The sequence below is a fragment of the Engraulis encrasicolus genome, chromosome 8 (genome assembly GCF_034702125.1).
Source record: "Engraulis encrasicolus isolate BLACKSEA-1 chromosome 8, IST_EnEncr_1.0, whole genome shotgun sequence".
Taxonomy (NCBI): domain Eukaryota; kingdom Metazoa; phylum Chordata; class Actinopteri; order Clupeiformes; family Engraulidae; genus Engraulis; species Engraulis encrasicolus.
Window position 1 is genome coordinate 44,951,998 of NC_085864.1, and position 16,693 is coordinate 44,968,690.

The 16,693-nt window shown below is 46.4% G+C and overlaps 1 protein-coding gene across 3 annotated transcripts in view; it reads left to right on the forward strand.

Moving 5' to 3' along the window:
* The window catches only part of sipa1l3 (signal-induced proliferation-associated 1 like 3), a 63,262-nt gene that overhangs the window by 4,646 nt on the left and 41,923 nt on the right, over positions 1–16,693 (forward strand). For all 3 annotated transcript variants that reach the window (XM_063205824.1, XM_063205826.1, XM_063205825.1), the window contains exons 2-4: positions 9,285–10,063; positions 10,835–11,951; positions 16,312–16,442. In XM_063205824.1, the coding sequence (XP_063061894.1) occupies positions 9,626–10,063; positions 10,835–11,951; positions 16,312–16,442 (1,686 nt within the window). In that variant the 5' untranslated portion in view covers positions 9,285–9,625. The remainder of the gene's footprint in view (positions 1–9,284; positions 10,064–10,834; positions 11,952–16,311; positions 16,443–16,693) is intronic.

The window sequence follows — 16,693 nt, forward strand, 5'->3', positions numbered from 1 at the left end:
AAGAGAGGCTTTCAAAACACAACATGCACTACAGTGAAATGAATCTGCGGCCAGGCTTCTGTGGTAATGAAAGGTTTTTTTCTTATAGGGTGGTGACCTCAGTGTCAACAGCTTTCCATGAATCCTGCCGATCAAAATAAAATGCTGCACATGGGACAGAAATATACAACAGCAGCAATCTCTTCACTAGTTTGATTGCCTATGTAGATTAATATCGCAGTATACTGGGTTTGACATGGTAACACACTTCAAGGTAAGCAGCTTTGGGCGGCTCCGGCAAGTGTGGTTGATTACTTACGACTGTAGCCAGCAAGCAAGGCTATTTGAGGTGACCGTCACCGGATAACACTGACTGTATAGCCGCTATAGAACCTCTAAGAGTTCTCTTTGTCCCGTAACCAGGCAACAGGCCTTTGAACTTGCGTTGTGTTCTTGTTTGGGTGTTGGTCTGTCTCTGTTGCAGTCACTGTGCATGGCAGCAGAGACGTTATCAGTGTCTGTTGTGTTTAGTCATCCAGTCTTATGAGTTATGAGTGTTATGAGTTTTGGTATCATGCTGTGGAGCAGGAACTATGGAGCGATGGCAGTGAATGCTGTCGACTTTAGCCAAAAGTGATGTTTGAGTCAGAACAGAAAAGTTTTTTTTTCTCGGGCAGTAACAGCAAAAACCTGTTTGAATACCTGTCCACAGGAAGCAATGCATCAGCACTGAAACACGGCCTACACTGACACATAATTGTTGGCCAGTCATAATCCTCAGACACAGTGGTGTTTGGAAAAAATGTTAAGCCTCTCAACAGCAAACTTCCTTAAACCTTAGTCAGTCAGACTTAAGGAATGAGCTGTCCTTAAGTGTGACTGACCAGTAAGTAGTTTTTCTTTCATTGGTGGTGTTGTAGTGATGGGTCATCATGGCAGGCACATGGCTTTCATGTGAAAGCCCAATTGGGAAACTCTAACTCCCATTGTCATTGTGACCCAGCACTCCACAGCACACAAGTGAACACTGCACACTACACACAACAAAATTGCATTCATGCCTCACCTGTGCACGGGGGCATCCCTCAATGACACCCCAAGAAAGCAGTGCGGCGGGACGGTGCCATGCTCAGGGTACCCCAGTCATGGAGGAGGATGGGGGAGAGCACTGGTTAATTACTGCCCCCACCAACCTGGCGGGTCGGGACGGGAGTCGAACTGGCAACTTTTTGGGCTAGAAGTCTGACGCCCTAACCGCTTACCCATGACTGTCCCTATGTTGCTGCTGCTGCACAATATAGTGGTGGGAGAGATGTATATTATGATCTTTTAGCTTGTAGCTACTATAGAAAGCTGTAAAAGGGCACCAAAATCAGATTAGTGTAAATGAAAGGTTGATGGCCTCCGTTTCACTATAGCTGTGCTTGGGCACAATCCCTGGTGATGAACAAATTTTTATTTTTATTTTTTTTTGTGAAAAATGGTTCGCACACGGCTTTGGATTTTTTCTTTTTACTGTAAGTTCTTTTTTGTCTTTTTATACCAATGAATGAATAAAGAGAAGAAAAAAACTCCAATAAAATCCAAAGGAGTGTGGTGTGACCCCCTTTAAAAAAAAAAAAAAAAAAAAATGATGGCCTTGTGTTATTCTTGGTGGAAATGAAATAAAACACAGCCTGTTGAGTTCACAACAAACTCTTCACCAGTTTGGGCATGTTTGCAGCAGGAAGGATGGCCCGTCAGACGAATCTTTGTTAAAGACTTGAGTCGGCACAGTAATGAAAGAAAGACTCGCATTCTCGAATTTCCCCGTGATCAACTTCCTTCGCAGTTCGCACAGCCCTTTATAGCCAGTGTTGCCAGATTGGGCTGTTTCCCGCCCAATTGGGCTGCTTAGGGTGGCAGTGTGCGGGTAAAAATGTCATTTAGCAGAAAAACCCGCCCAATTTTTGCCATAGAAATCAATAGAATTGGGCGGGATTTTGTGCTTCTAGGCGGGTTTTGAGCCTTTTTTGGGCTGGAAATCATCAGATTTGTTTCATCTGGCAACCCTGTTTATAACCCCTTTACACATTTTTCCCACATGACTGCCTGATAAGTCTCTCGTGGGCGTTGCTAGGGGTTCCGTGTCTCACTGGTGTCAGGTTGTGATGTGATTGTGTTGTGATTGGATGATTTGCCTGGCTGGGCTGGCTGGACTGGCTTGGCCGGCTGGCAGCATCAGGCTCCAGATATGATGGACCTCACCTGTTGCTGTTGTGCTGTTATCTGGCCTCTCCTCTGTTATATTGACCCAGCCGGCCCGGCAGTGAGTCAGTGGAGCTGAAGCACTAGATCGGCTTAAAGGGACACTGTGTGAGATTTTTAGTTGTTTATTTCCAGAATTCATGCTGCCCATTCACTAATGTTAGCTTTTTCATGAATACTTACCACTAGCATCAAATTTCATACATGAAAAGGGGGATCTTCTCCATGGTCCGCCATTTTGAATTTCCAAAAATTGCCATTTTTAGCTGCAAAAATGACTGTACTTGGACCATACTAGAAAATATTTGTTTATTAAGCTTACTTAATACACTTTCATGTAAAGATCAAATTTGGCAATAGGCCGCCCAGTTTCAATGAGCAGCATAGTTGCAGTACCTTTTTTGACCATTTCCTGACCATTAGTGAATGGGCAGCATGAGTTCTGGAAATAAACAACTAAAAATCTCACACAGTGTCCCTTTAAGTAATGTAGTAGGTAGGCTATCTAAGTTGTCTGAGAGGTGAAAGCTGGGTGTCTGGCATGGTTACTCTTGATGGTCCAGAAGTAAGCTTAGGCTATCCTTTGCATGCTGTGGATCCTTAACAAGTACTGATATATGAAATATGATTTGAAAAAGTAAGCTCAGATTTTTTTTGGTTAAAGCAACGTTGGAAATTACTTTCACAACCCGAAAGCTTCCTCTTTTCCTAGGTGGCTTCTTGTCCATGAAGTACTGAGGGAAACACTGCAGTTGTGTTGTTGTGACCCATGTTGCCAGATTGGGTAATTTCCCACCCAATTGGGCTGCTTAGGAAGGCCGTCTGCGGGTAAAAAATGGGCAACAGTTGCTTGGGCAGGTTTTTCTGCACATTTTTGGCATTTAAAATTGAGTGGGATTTTGTGCTTCCAGGCAGATTTCAAGAACAATTTGGGCTGGAGATCGTCAGTCTCATCTGGCAACCCTGTCACTGTGACTTGCCATGTTCACTCCTGCTCTGTTTTCGCCTTGCTTACCGTACTTTGGTTCAGCAGCTGTGTGCAGCATGTTTTTATGCACATGTACATGGGAGTGGCATGCCTTCCTGGCCTCTGACAGACAGCGAGACATAGCTATGCATCATATTATCCACATCCCCTTTAACTAACAACTCTCGACAAACACTTGAGGAAAACCAGCCTGCTGTGCAATTACACCTTATCAGTCACTAAATACTAGCTTGCATAACGTAGGCCTAAACCTCTAAAAATGAGTTTCTGAAACTGTTCGAAAACTTCAGCCATGTTAATGACTTTGTAATGCACTGATTGTGTAGTGATTGCACCTCAAAGCTCTTGACATAATACAAACTAGGCTGTAGCTTTATTTTGTAGAATTGAGTTGTATGGAAGCGTAGTGTTATGTACAGAAACTCTACGCAGCTGTATCAGTCCGTCAGTTAAACTGTCCTTCGTTCGGCCCGTTGTTGTGCCGGTCTGTGGTAATCGGGTTTGCAGGTTTCGGAGGGTGGCACATGAGTGACGTAGGTCTGTGGACCCTGTTGTGTTCCAGCTAACCCAAGTTAACCTGCAATACACTTCCTAAATGATGAAGTCATCATCAGGTTACCACAATTCTTGTAATTCCAGCCACTCCTGTCTGCTGTAAGTTTACAGTTCCTTGGGTTCAGGAGTCCATCGGCTCTGTTGTTCTATGTCAGTCAGTCAGTCAGTCGGACTGTCAGTCGGTTGGCCTGTTGGTGTGCGGTCCGGGGATTTTGTACATGACGTAAGTCTGTGTCTTGTTTCTGTTTCAAGACTGCTGACTTCAGTTAACCTGTCAGACCAGACGTTCTCTCAATGATGATGTCATCAGGTTACCACCAGTAGCTCCGGCAACTGTACAGTTCCTCCCTTCAGTTCAGGGACCTATAATAAGAAGCTGGTTCAGGAGTAAACCAGGTTAAATCAAGAGGTAAATCCTCTAATAGAAGTGCATGTCATCCTCATTTTCTTAGATGATTTACGGTACCTCTTAATTTAACCTGGTTTACTCCTGAACCAGCCTCTTAGTACATATGCCCCTTCAGTCCAACGGCTGGCCACACACACACACACACACACACACACACACACACACACACACACACACGCACGCACAGCTGTGCCCTCCCTTTCTACCTCCTTAAACCCAAAACCATCAGTGCTGTCAAGTACACATCATTTACTGCTGCTGCTTGAGAGATGGGCATTTATTTTTAGAGCCTCTACATTTCAGTTCCTCCTCTCTAAGTGTGGGTGTGTGTCTTCTGTGAGCGTGTGTGTGGGTGTGTGTCTTCTGTGAGCGTGTGTGTGGGTGTGAGTGTGTGTGTTCTCTGTGTATGTGTGCGTGTGTGCGTTTGTGTGTGTGTTAGTGCGTGCACGTGTGTTAGTCTGTGCTTGTGTGTGTGTGTCTGTGTGTCTGTGTGTCTGTGTGTTTGTGTGTGTGTGTGTGTGTGTGTGTGTGTGTGTGTGTGTGTGTGTGTGTGTGTGTGTGTGTGTGTGTGTGTGTCTGTGTCTGTGTGTGTGTGAGTCTGTGTGTTTGTGTGCTTGTGTGTTTGTGTGCTTGTGTGTTTGTGTGTTTGTGTGCTTGTGTGTTTGTGTGCTTGTGTGTTAGTGTGTGTGTGTTTGCATGCACGCGTGCGTGTGTGTGCACTGCACATGTGGGTTTTTTTTTCTCTTTGGCAATTGGAGGATGTTTTTCATTGCGGTGTCTTCTCCACTTGCAGTAATATTGGAGTTAGTCATGTGCTGGCCACAGACTGGAAACTGGTCAGCTGACTTGCATTTAGTTATTTGACCTTTTCAACACACACTCACACACAAAAAAGGAACATCTTAATTCCTTCCCCAACTACTATTGTCATGATTCACATGATGGGAAAGCAGATCAGATAATTAAGTTGTAAGAAACTGGACTTCGTCTTGACCTTGCTTCATACACATTTTGTTCCTCATCCAAGGAAATTCATCACTAGTCTCGTCTGCATGGTGGAAAATCTTCACAGTTTAAAGAACAGATCTTGTATTTGAACATTTATGACATTTATGACTGTAAAGGTTATGTGTACATGTGGCAGTTGTTGGGCAGTGCTTCTGGGCAGCCGTTTGTTTATACAATAGTTGTTTATACAATAATATTTCGTTTCAACAGATCATGTTGTTCATCAAGTTTCATGTGAACATTTATAACTGTAATGGCCAATCTCTTGGTCTCACTTTTACCCAAAATACATGAGTGTGAGAATCTTCACAGTTAAAACAGACCACCGTCCCACCATACTGCTCCCTTTCGGGTGCCATTGGGGGCTGCCCCCTTGCACGGGTGAGGCATAAATGCAATTTCGTTGTGTGCGGTGTTCACTTTTGTGCCGTGGAGTGCTGAGTCACAATAACAATGGGAGTTGGAGTTTCCCAGTTGGGCTTTCACTTTCCTCTCTACCTCTCTGCTACCCACAATGCCCTGTGTCACTACTGAGGGAGAGAGGAGATTATCAGTGAGCCAGAGCTCCTGTCAGGTCTCCTTGTCTTGATGCATATCTCTATCTGCATGCATTAACATCTTCTGTGTTAATTCAACACCCGAAGAGTATAATTTAACACTCTGTGTTGGTTTTACTCTCCGGCTAAAGTGTGGAATGAACTTAATACGGCACGATTAATAGTGTTGCTGTATCATGACCTGGGCTCTGCCACACAGCCCTCTCGTCTTCCAGAGCCATCCAGGCCCATCTCCATCAAGAGAAATTATATTGAAAGTAAGCCGATCAAATTAAAATCCAAGTACCCCACTTCTGTCCTTCTCTTTTACTTCTGACTTTGACCTGGGGCCTATACTAAGAAGCTAGTTCAGGAGTAAACCAGGTTAAGTTAAGAGGTAAATCATCTAGTAGAAGAGCCTGGAGTCTGGAGTCCTTATTCTACTGCACGTCTCTATATACTGCAGTGCATCACAAGATTTGAAAATGCACTTGGAGCACCAGTCCTTCTCTTCCCTCCAGGCTTGGCCAGAGTCTGGATGTATATCAAGGTGATGCTGATCTGCGCAGTCCGCCACTCGGGGGGTTGGGGGGGGTGCGCCTTCAACTAGCGACCTCTTAAGGGTGGTTTATGCCTCGAGATTAGCGTCCCTGAGTCGTGATGCAGTGAGCCGCGCAGTTAACGGAGTGAAGCCCCCCCCCCATCACGCAGGTACTCTGGGGCACCTCCCCAAAATTGTGTCTCGACGCAGGGAGTGATGCAGACAGCGACGGCGTGAAGGGCGAAAATAGGTCTCTGATTGGTCCTCTCGACCAGCCTGCTCTGTCCTCGAGTCGAGAACAAGCGCTACTTCCTTGTTCTTCGTCGGTATACGGACTGTGAGCTCTTCATTAAATAAGTTGCCCGTGCTTTGTCGTTTAATTTATTTACACGAACCAAAGACAACACATGCGCTTGCAAGTTACGACGCTGAAGTTATTTGGACAGTTGAACAGTGTTTCCGAGGTCGAGGAAACATTCCGCTTCGTCCTCGACAAATGAGCCACTTCTTTGTTCCAAACTACCACGGTGGCTGCCAGTGCGATCAAACATGCACATGATATAAAGATATAATGTTTCATTTTCATTGTCGTCGAGTCTGTGAAGCTAAAAAGCAACCGACACGTCTAGGTTACTCTTTGTATTGAAGGCAGTTTGAACGTGTAATGACATCGCGCAGACCGTGCTTCAAAACAGGGCATAAACCAAAATTATCTGCATCATGGCTGCGACAAGCTCACTCTGTGGCACTGGTAGGAAGCATAACCCGCCCTTTAGTTACCCAATAGTTCAGCATGGGATGCAGTGGTACAATACCACTGAGCTGAAGGTCTGGGCCAATAGCCTAACGCAGTTAAATCATCCTCCAAGCCTGTCAAGAGCCTGGACCAGGCCTCTAAATTAACAGGCCAAATGCTGGGGAATGCTGCTAGAGAAGACCAGCTTACTAGCCACTTTGACCTATTAGTGAGTGTGTGTTTGGCTTGTAAGATTAACATCTATATCTACCAGCTATTTTGGCTGGTGGTGAAAAATAAAATAATGACGGGCCCTGGCCTTGACATATGTTACGTCTCTATCTGTATAGTATGGCCTGAGTCTTTCCCTCTCTGCCTACCACACAGCCACACAGGCCCATCCAGAGCTGACTCCTCTACTCTCCTCTCCTCTCCCATTTTCCCTTTCCTCTCCTCTACTCTCCTCTCCTCTCCTCTCCTCTCCTCTCCTCTCCTCTCCTCTCCTCTCCTCTCCTCTCCCATTTTCCCTTTCCTTTCCTCTCTTCTCCTCTCCTCTCTCTTCTCCTCTCCTCTCCTCTCCTCTCCTTTCCTCTCCCCTTTTCTCATTTCCTCTCCTCTCTTCCATTCCTCTCCTTTCTTCTCTTCTCCACTCCTCTCCCGCCCAGTGCTTTCCTCTCCTCTCCTCTCCTCTCCTCTCAACTCCACTCTTGTCCTCTCCTCTCCTCTCCTCTCCACTCCACTCCACTCTTCTCCTCTCCTCTCCTCTCCTCTCAACTCCACTCTTGTCCTCTCCTCTCCTCTCCTCTCTTCCATTCCTCTCCTTTCTTCTCGTCTCCACACCTCTCCTGCCCACTGCTCTCCTCTCCTCTCCACTCCACTTCTGTCCTCTCCTGTCCTCTCCTCTCCCCTTTTCTCTCTCTTTTCCTCTCCCACCCAGTACCTTCCTTTCCTCTCTTTCCTCTCGGAGGGAGGAAACTGATTGGAGAACAGTGCTGCACTGTTGCAGTCAGGGCTTGCACGGAGAAAGGCCCTTTGTTGCTGAATAGTTTAAGTAATGTGTGAGCTTGAAATTGCTGCTCTCTCTCTCTCTCTCTCTCTCTCTCTCTCTCTCTCTCTCTCTCTCTCTCTCTCTCTCTCTCTCTCTCTCTCTCTCTTTGCTTTGGACCGCTGTGAAGCAGCACCCTGGATTTGTTGGCCATTTCTCTGCCCTGTGTGTTCAAGCGATGCAAAACTTGAGAACTTCATAATGTTAGCAACAACTTAGCACTGTTGCAATGCACACCCAGCCATCCGCTCATTTCAAAGCCACCCACAAACGGGGTCAACATGCTGGTCACCACATGTGGCTTCATCAGGCAAACTGCAAATATGTAATAGCAGAGATCACATTGTATCTTAATGAGTCATTTCTATTTTTTTTAACCCATTTTAGCCTAAGCCTTTTTTGGGAAAAGGTGCCCTCTTCCTATTAAAACCTAAATATCTCAGCCTCCGAAGCACATTAAAACATGAAATATGTTGCATTTAAAAGCTAGACCCTTCATTTTGCACTAGAATGTGTTAATTCAGTTTTGACTTGCCCACAATTTTAGTAAAACTCAAGAACCTGAATGCAGCGTATATGTCGCTCCAGGACACAATGGGTTAATACATGCATACATTTCAGAAAAAAAGGAAAAATGAAAGTGCTGCGAGGATCCAAGGATTAAACAACAGTCTGTGGGTAGCAGTAGATATCAAGAAAGAAAGAGGGAGAAACTTTGCCCCGAAGTTTCGTTATCTCTTACTTTTCTTTAAGGCAGGGGTGGGGGACCTTTTTCATTCGAGGGGCCACTTCAAATTCATCCGAGTAAAAGTCCTCAGAGGGCCGTATTATGAAGACAAACCAGGATTTCCCTCTGCACTTTATGCCTATATTGAAGGCAGCTTCCTTTAATTCAGTCCCCACATTCTCTAGGACCCCTGAATATAACTTAATTGTATTGCAAATGTAATTTCTAATATTCCTTTACAAAATATGTCATATTTCATGTGGAGCTGCATAACATGAAAATCGTATCGGGGGCCGGATAAAACGACCTCAAGGGCCGCAAACGGCCCTCGAGACAGAGGTTCCCCACCCCTGCTTTCAGGCAACAAGGACTGGCAGCAAAGACCTTCGTGGGTCTTTGTCAGAGGGTCAGAGGGATGCATGCATACATGATGCATACATGTAAGCTTATTACATTTTATTACATTTTATTACATTGATTAAATTGAACATTTCTTGCTTTTTTTTCTTGCAGGTGGGGTCGTGAAAACTAAAAGCTGTGCCGATTCTTCAGTGGCTGGAACACTAAGAGAGGGTGCGTGAGCTGGCTATCTCACCCCGACCCTGACCCACCTCTATGAGGAGAACAAGACAGATAGACGACCAATACTCCACCTGGACCCTACTCCTCCTCCTCCCTCCTCCTCCTCCTCCTCCTCCTCTTCTTCTTCATCTTCCTCCTCGTCCTCTGTGTCCCGTCACCCTGTGCCCGCCATGCTCTCTCCCCGCGCCCTGTTAGCCTGCACCCCGGCTGCTGCGAGCGTTCTCCCCCACCCCCACCTCCTCCCCAACCTCCTCCCCAGGGCTCCCTAAGCAATGTACTCAGACTCGGGGGTGTGTGACACCCCCCCACCCCCCATCAACGGCCACCCCCCCCACCCCCACGACCCCTCCGGTGCAGCTGGCACCCCCTCTGCCCCCCACACTGCCGCCAGCCGCGTCTCGGTGCCCAAGATGGGCGTGCGGGCGCGCATCTCCGACTGGCCGCCGCGCCGCGAGCAGTCCCAGGAGTCGCTGCAGGAGAACGGGCAGTGTAGCGCCGCCGCCGCCACCTACCTCCCGCCGCCCCCCACCTCCACCGAGCGCGAGCGGGCGTCTCGAGGGGCGCTGGCCCGCATGCCGTGGAGGAGGGGGGTCGCAGGCGCCGGCGCGGGGGCAGGGGGGCGGGATGCGGAGTTCAGCGAGGCAGGCTTCAGGGGAGGTCTGGTGTCGGCGTCCGCCTTCGCACCGCTACGCCAGCGCTCCAGCAGCGAGGTGAGTTGGTCAGATGGATGTTATATGGTCTGTTACTGTTATTATAATTATTATTATTAGATGTAGAAGGGAAAAAAGAATCTGGTGCCACATAGATGTCTATTTTCTGTTGTTTTTTTATTGGATTTTTTTTGTTGCTGCTTTTAAAGGGACACTGTGTGAGATTTTTAGTTGTTTATTTCCAGAACTCATGCTGCCCATTCACTTATGTTACCTTTTTCATGAATACTTACTTATCACCAGCATCAAATTCTAAGTATTCATTATGACTGGAAAAATTGCACTTTTCATACATGAAAAGGGGGATCTTCTCCATAGTCCGCCATTTGAATTTCCAAAAATAGCCATTTTTAGCTGCAAAAAATACTGTACTTGGACCATACTAGAAAATATTTGTTTATTACTTAGTAAACTTTCATGTAAAGATCAAATTTGGCAATAGGCAGCCCAGTTTCAATGAGAAGCATAGTTGCAGTACCTTTTTTGACCATTTCCTGCACAGTGTCCCTTTTAAGTCTACTGTTTGTTTTTCTGACTATTGGAGGTCTTTGAGCCACATCAAAGCTGACGTATGTAGAAGCGGGAAAGGATCTGCTCACTGCTTGCAAAGACTTAATTGCTTGCTTAATTGCTCCCAATGAATTAAGTCCCTGCAAGCAGTGAGCAGATTCTTTCCCGGCTTCTGAATTTGTTGTATGGAAATAAAAGATTCTTCTTCTTATCTTCTTATTCTTCTGATCTTGTGTATGTGCGTGTGTGTGTTTGTGGCAGGTGACGCTAAGTGAGCAGGATGAGGCGGAGGCAGAGAGCATGCGTCTGGTGCGGGAGTATGGTAGCACCTCCTCCATCGACGTGCAGGGCATCCCCGAGCACAGCTTCCTGCACATGCTCTCCTCCCTCTCCTCCCCCTCCTCCGCAACGCGCGGCACCGCCGCCGGGGGTCCAACGGACGACGTCCCCGACCACCCTTCCTCCTCCGGTGGGCGGGAGGAGCGAGAGAATCACCAACATCACCGCGTGAGGAAGAAATCGGGCGGCACGGAATCCTCGCTCGGAACGTCGTCGCTGTTCCGTAAACTCCGCAGCTCGAGCCGCGGGGAGATCTCAACGGACGGTCTCTCGTCGGAGAACAGCGGTGGCACTGCTCCCGCTCCGGCTCCGCCCGCCTCCACGTGGGTGTGCACGCGCACCTTCGCCCACTACGACGCCCAGAGCATCCTGTTCGACCTGCACGAGGCGGCCGCCCAGCGTGGTTTCAGCACGCAGCAGCGCCGCAACACAGCTACGGGGGCCTCTGCCGCCTCCACCGCTAACCTCTCCTTACCCGCCTCCTCCTCATCCTCCTCCTCCAACGCAACCAATCACGACACGGGAGGCTTCGAGTCCCGACGACACGACGGCGGCAACGGTGTCGCCGACGAGGTGTCGGGGAGAGACTCTGCGTCGCCAGCGAACGCCATCGATCTGTGTAGCAGCAGCGTCGGTGGTGGTGGTGGTGGTGGAGGTGGCGGAGGTGGAGGCGGAAGCTGCCACAGCCCTCCGTTACTCCTCAGCTGCCCCCACTTCCTGAACGAGACGGGCGGACACACGGAGCGCAACCTCAGCTTCCTGGGCTCCCTGGCGGAGCAGCGGGAAGCCGGTGGAGGAGGAGAGGGTGGACACGGAGGAGGTGGAGGTGACCGGGGAGGAGGAGGAGGTCACGGTGGAGGAGGAGGTGGAGGGGGTGTGGTGGGCACGAGGCCGTGGTTGCGGTGCAGCAATGCCAGCGTGTCGGTGCTGGAGGTGCCTCTGGAACAGCAGCCCCAGCGGCTGGAGAGGCTCAAGCTGCCCTGCATAGAGCACGTGGACCAGGGGGCACGCTACTACCACGACCACTTCCTGGCGAAAGGTGAGCAGTGCACGCACGCACGCACGCACACACACACGTCGCACACACACACACTGGGGTGGAGGGGGACAATTTAACCGATAATCGATTGATTTAATCTAAAATTCACATAATCGATTCACAGGGCACAAAATCGTTTTTTTTTTTTCTTTTTCTTTTTGTTGTTTTTGTTTAATTTAGGTCTATGGAAAATACCCAGTTAGGTATTAGTCAATTAGGCCTAGGCCTACTTATTACAAATTAGCAATCTGTTAACACTGTCAAGTAGGGATGCAAATTATCGATTAATTCATTAATCATTAGTTGATAGTGTTATCGATCGACTTTCGATTAATTGATAAGCTGCGTTTTTTCACCTGAATTTCATAGGGCCTTTTAAAATATCAGCTAAATAGTTAAAACACTGAGTTCAAAAAGTATATTGTTATATTAAATTATATTATGATAATTATATTATGATCATTAAGCCCATATTGTATTTTATTGTATGATGTTATATTATATTATTATAATATAATTATAATTATGCATTAGGAAAAGAAAGCTGTTTTCTATGGCATCTCCACACCACCTTTGGGGAGGCATTGATTTCACCCAGGACCCCCTCTGTCGTCTTGCCTATATGACAGACAACGTTGAGTGAAACGTGATCAGACTGACTTGTCTGCATATGTGTCAGCCAACCACAAGCATTTTAATTTAATACGCTTCAAAATAAAGAAATGCTATATGTTGGGTAGTGTGTTGTTGTCCATAATGGATAGTAATGTCAACAAAGTTCGTTTCTGAACAAAAAAAAAGTTATTTCCTGTGTCTGTAAGGAGAGCTAATAAGCTAACAGGCTCCATTGAGAATGAATGGAGCTGTGACAACAACACTTACAGCTAACATGGATTCACCTGAAATTGAACAGATGGTGCTCCACTTCATGCATGGTCATATATATTCATGCCCAGTTCAGCTAATACTAGTCTTGATATCTGACAGGGTGTAGTGGTTAAAATTACAGCTCACAATTTGAAATGACTACGTTTGTGATTTCGCTAGTTAGCACGCTAAGCTAACCTAGCAAACATAACCCTACAGTAAAATGCTCCTTGCAGTGACATTTGCCTGTCTTGAAAGATTGTTTTTCTCATAATCCAAACAGTAACAACTTACACCATTGGACTTGGCATAATCACAGATTCAAGTACACATCTCCAAAAGACCCATAAGAACTCTAGAAGTTGCAATGACAATTTAATAGATAAAATCTGCGCACCATGGATTTGAGTAGGACTAGAACTAGAACCACTCAACAGTCTCTAGCGCCCTCTAGCGGTTAATCGCGATTAATACATTTTAATCGAGCAACCTCTTGCTCGACAACTAATCTAAAGTCGATTAATCATTCGCATCCCTACTGTCAAGCCATAGCCCTTTGTCATTTTAACATGAAAATAGGCAACAGCATTTTTTGGGTGAAATCCTGGCACCAAGAAGGGAACGGATTGAATCGATTCGGAATGAATCGAATCGAAACGAATTGAATCGTGATTAATCGATTCAAAGCCCTAAGAATCGAAATCGAATCGATACAGGAACATGGCTGCTATATCCAGCCCTAACCAGATTGCACACTACTACCACGACCACTTCCTGGGGAAAGGTGAGCAGTGGAATTGTACACTGCACGCACGCACACTCTCGCCGCAGAATTACGTTAGTCAGCATCAGAGACAAGTCACCATTGTCAGTGGACATGCTGTGCAGTATCGTTTGAAATGTGATCTGAGAACTCATGAAAGTATATATTTTTTGGGTGAAGCAACTTAAGAAATTACATTCACAACATGAAATCTTTCTTTTCAGTTGACCTAGTGAAGGTGGTAGGTGTTTCTATATAAATTTCTAGGGCAAACCCTGCACTAAGGCTGTAACGATAGTGTATCGAATTATGTGACACGAAATCTGTGGTAGTTTCCCGTAGAGAAAACACTTTGTGGGCCCTCCACGGAAAGCATTTGTGTGACCCCATCATGGAGTTTTGTCAAAATCTGTGACACTGCCACAGATTATATGCCACAATGGGCCGTGTTCATTCCACAGAATTCTGAGCATGTGTAAAAAATAAAATAGTTGATCACAGAGTGCTTCACAACATAATAAGGAATACAATTTGAAGAAATTAGAAAGAAGAATAGCAGAAAAAGTAGAAGAAAAAGCACAAGTTCAAAACTAGATACACACACACACACACACACACACACACACACACACACACACACACACACACACACACACACACAGGGCCTTTTTTAGCAGACTAGCCACACCAAAGTTGGCAACAATATGGCATTGACTAGCGGTCTCCAAATGTAGGCCAGTCTTTGTGTGACTCTCTATAATGGCTTTTTTACACCTTATTTTACTGCTGCAGTCGCTCCAACTGTGTTTTTAAGAAACAGTTTTTCTGTGTCAGTCATTGTCCTGTTTTTTTTTGTCTGTGCATGTATAACGAAAGAGAGAGAGGTGAACATAAATCACATAAACAAATTCCACCTGCCTAGCTGTGAGGTCATTACAGAATCATTCATCCATTCGTGTTGAACCATGCTAAAGAAAAATAAAATTCTGTTGTGGTGTCTGCTGCTCATTATTTCTGTGCAGTCAGTCTATCAAACCGTTTCAACGTTTCTCCGTAGGCCCTCTTTGTAGACCTCTGCAGTCGCTTGTTTTGTGTGGGTCAGTGTTGCTCACGAACAGCCTCCTCAACGCTCTGCTCTCTCCTCTCTTTGGTGCTGTTTCCACGTAGCCAGATGCTTTTGAAAACACAATGTTTTGGCCTTCTGTTTCCACATAAACGGTTTTAAAATCCACATATCAATAATCTGGCTTTCAAAATATCGCATAGGGATTATTTTTGTCCACATGTTTACACCTAAACAGGGCAACAAAATATCCACATTTAAAAATATCTAGCTACGTGGAAACGGCACCTTTGTAGAGATCAATAGCCTCTTTTCCTCAGTCTTCTGTTAGTGACGGGTCAGTGTCAGTAACGGCTGCCCTCAGCGCCCTCGCTAGGTCCTCTCTGTAGAACACTGCAACCACTTTGTCTCCGATTTTGTGTGGGCCGGACGGTCAGTGTTTGCGCCGGGTCAATGTGTAACTGACTCTCATCTCTTGTCTCAGTCTGTGTGTGTGTGGGTCAGTGTTTGCTTGGGTCAGTTTCACTAAGTGTCCCGACCCCTCACTCTCCTCTGTTTGTGTGGGCTAGTCTTTGAGTTGGTCAGTGTGTAACGGCTCTCCCACCTGCTTCTCCCGCCACTCTCTCTAGTTTAGGGTTTCTCAATGGGAGCTCTACAGCCCCCCAGGCAGCATTAGGGAGCCCCAGGGGGGCTCAGTTGCCATTGCCGTTGCCATGGGGGCATTGGTCTATTTAATTTTTGATTACCAAAGTGGGTCGTTGGAAGGCTTATGATGAGATCAAGGGGGCATTTGTTCAAAATAGTTTGAGAAGCACTGCTCTAGTTACACTACCTTCTTTTGGAGGGAAATAAAACGTGTTGGGACAGATGATAAGCTTGTAGTGTTTGTGTGGGTCTGGTCAGCATCTGTGTGGCTCGGTGTTTGTTTAACTCAGTATGTAACTGTCTCCCACCTGTCTCCTCCTCTGGAGAGCATTATGCACAGAGAGCACCCTGACTCTTTGCACTTCATCATATAGTGCACTTTCCTCACACAAGTTATTACTACAGTCTTTCATCCCTTGTACTGAATTAGGGAAAAGATTTCTATTTCTAAATATTGTTGAAATGACATTATCAAGGTATTGCATGCTGTTATTGAGTATCGATTTTTTATTATTTTTTTAAATATCGTACAGCCCTACTGTCAATGCTTTTAGAGGTATTCCACAAAATGTTTAGCTGCTACTGTATTTTGTTTATTATCCCCTCTCCTATAGAGCACTATAACTTATTTGGGACGGATGACAAGGTGTGCGCTATTGTCAGTATGTGTGTTGGTCAGTAATGTTTGTAATTGGTATGTATTGTATGTAATGTAATGGTCATTGGTCTCTCCCCTCTCTAAAGAGCACTATAACTACTTTGAGACGGGTGACGAGCTGTGCGCTTGTGTCAGTATGCAGGGGCGCAACTACTCATTTCTGGGGGGGTATGTAAGAACTATTCCGCCCTCCAACGCCCTCTCTTTGATGCCCCCCTCTCTCAGGCGCCCTCCTGCAACTCATATGTCGCATATACTGTAGTTGCGCCCCTGTCAGTATGTGTGTTGGTCAGTAATGTTTGTCATTGGTATGTATTGTATGTAATGTAATGGTCATTGGTCTCTCCTCTCTCCTCTCCTATAGAGCACTATAACTACTTTGGGACGGATGACAAGCTGGGTCCCGTGGCCATCAGCATCCGGCGGGAGAAGATGGAGGACACCCGGGAGCTCAAGGACCAGTACCAATACAGACTCATCGTCCGCACCTGCGAGGTGTGTGTGTGTGTGTGTGTGTGTGTGTGTGTGTGTGTGTGTGTGTGTGTGTGTGTGTGTGTGTGTGTGTGTGTGTGTGTGTGTGTGTGTGTGTGTGTGTGTGTGTGTGTGTGTGTGTGTGCGCGCATGTGTGTGCGCATGTGTGTGTGTGTGTGTGTGTGTGTGTGTGTGTGTGTACCAGTACTGACTCATAGTCCGCACCTGCGAGGTGTGCGTGTGTACGTGCGCGAGTGTGGGTGAATGTATGCACA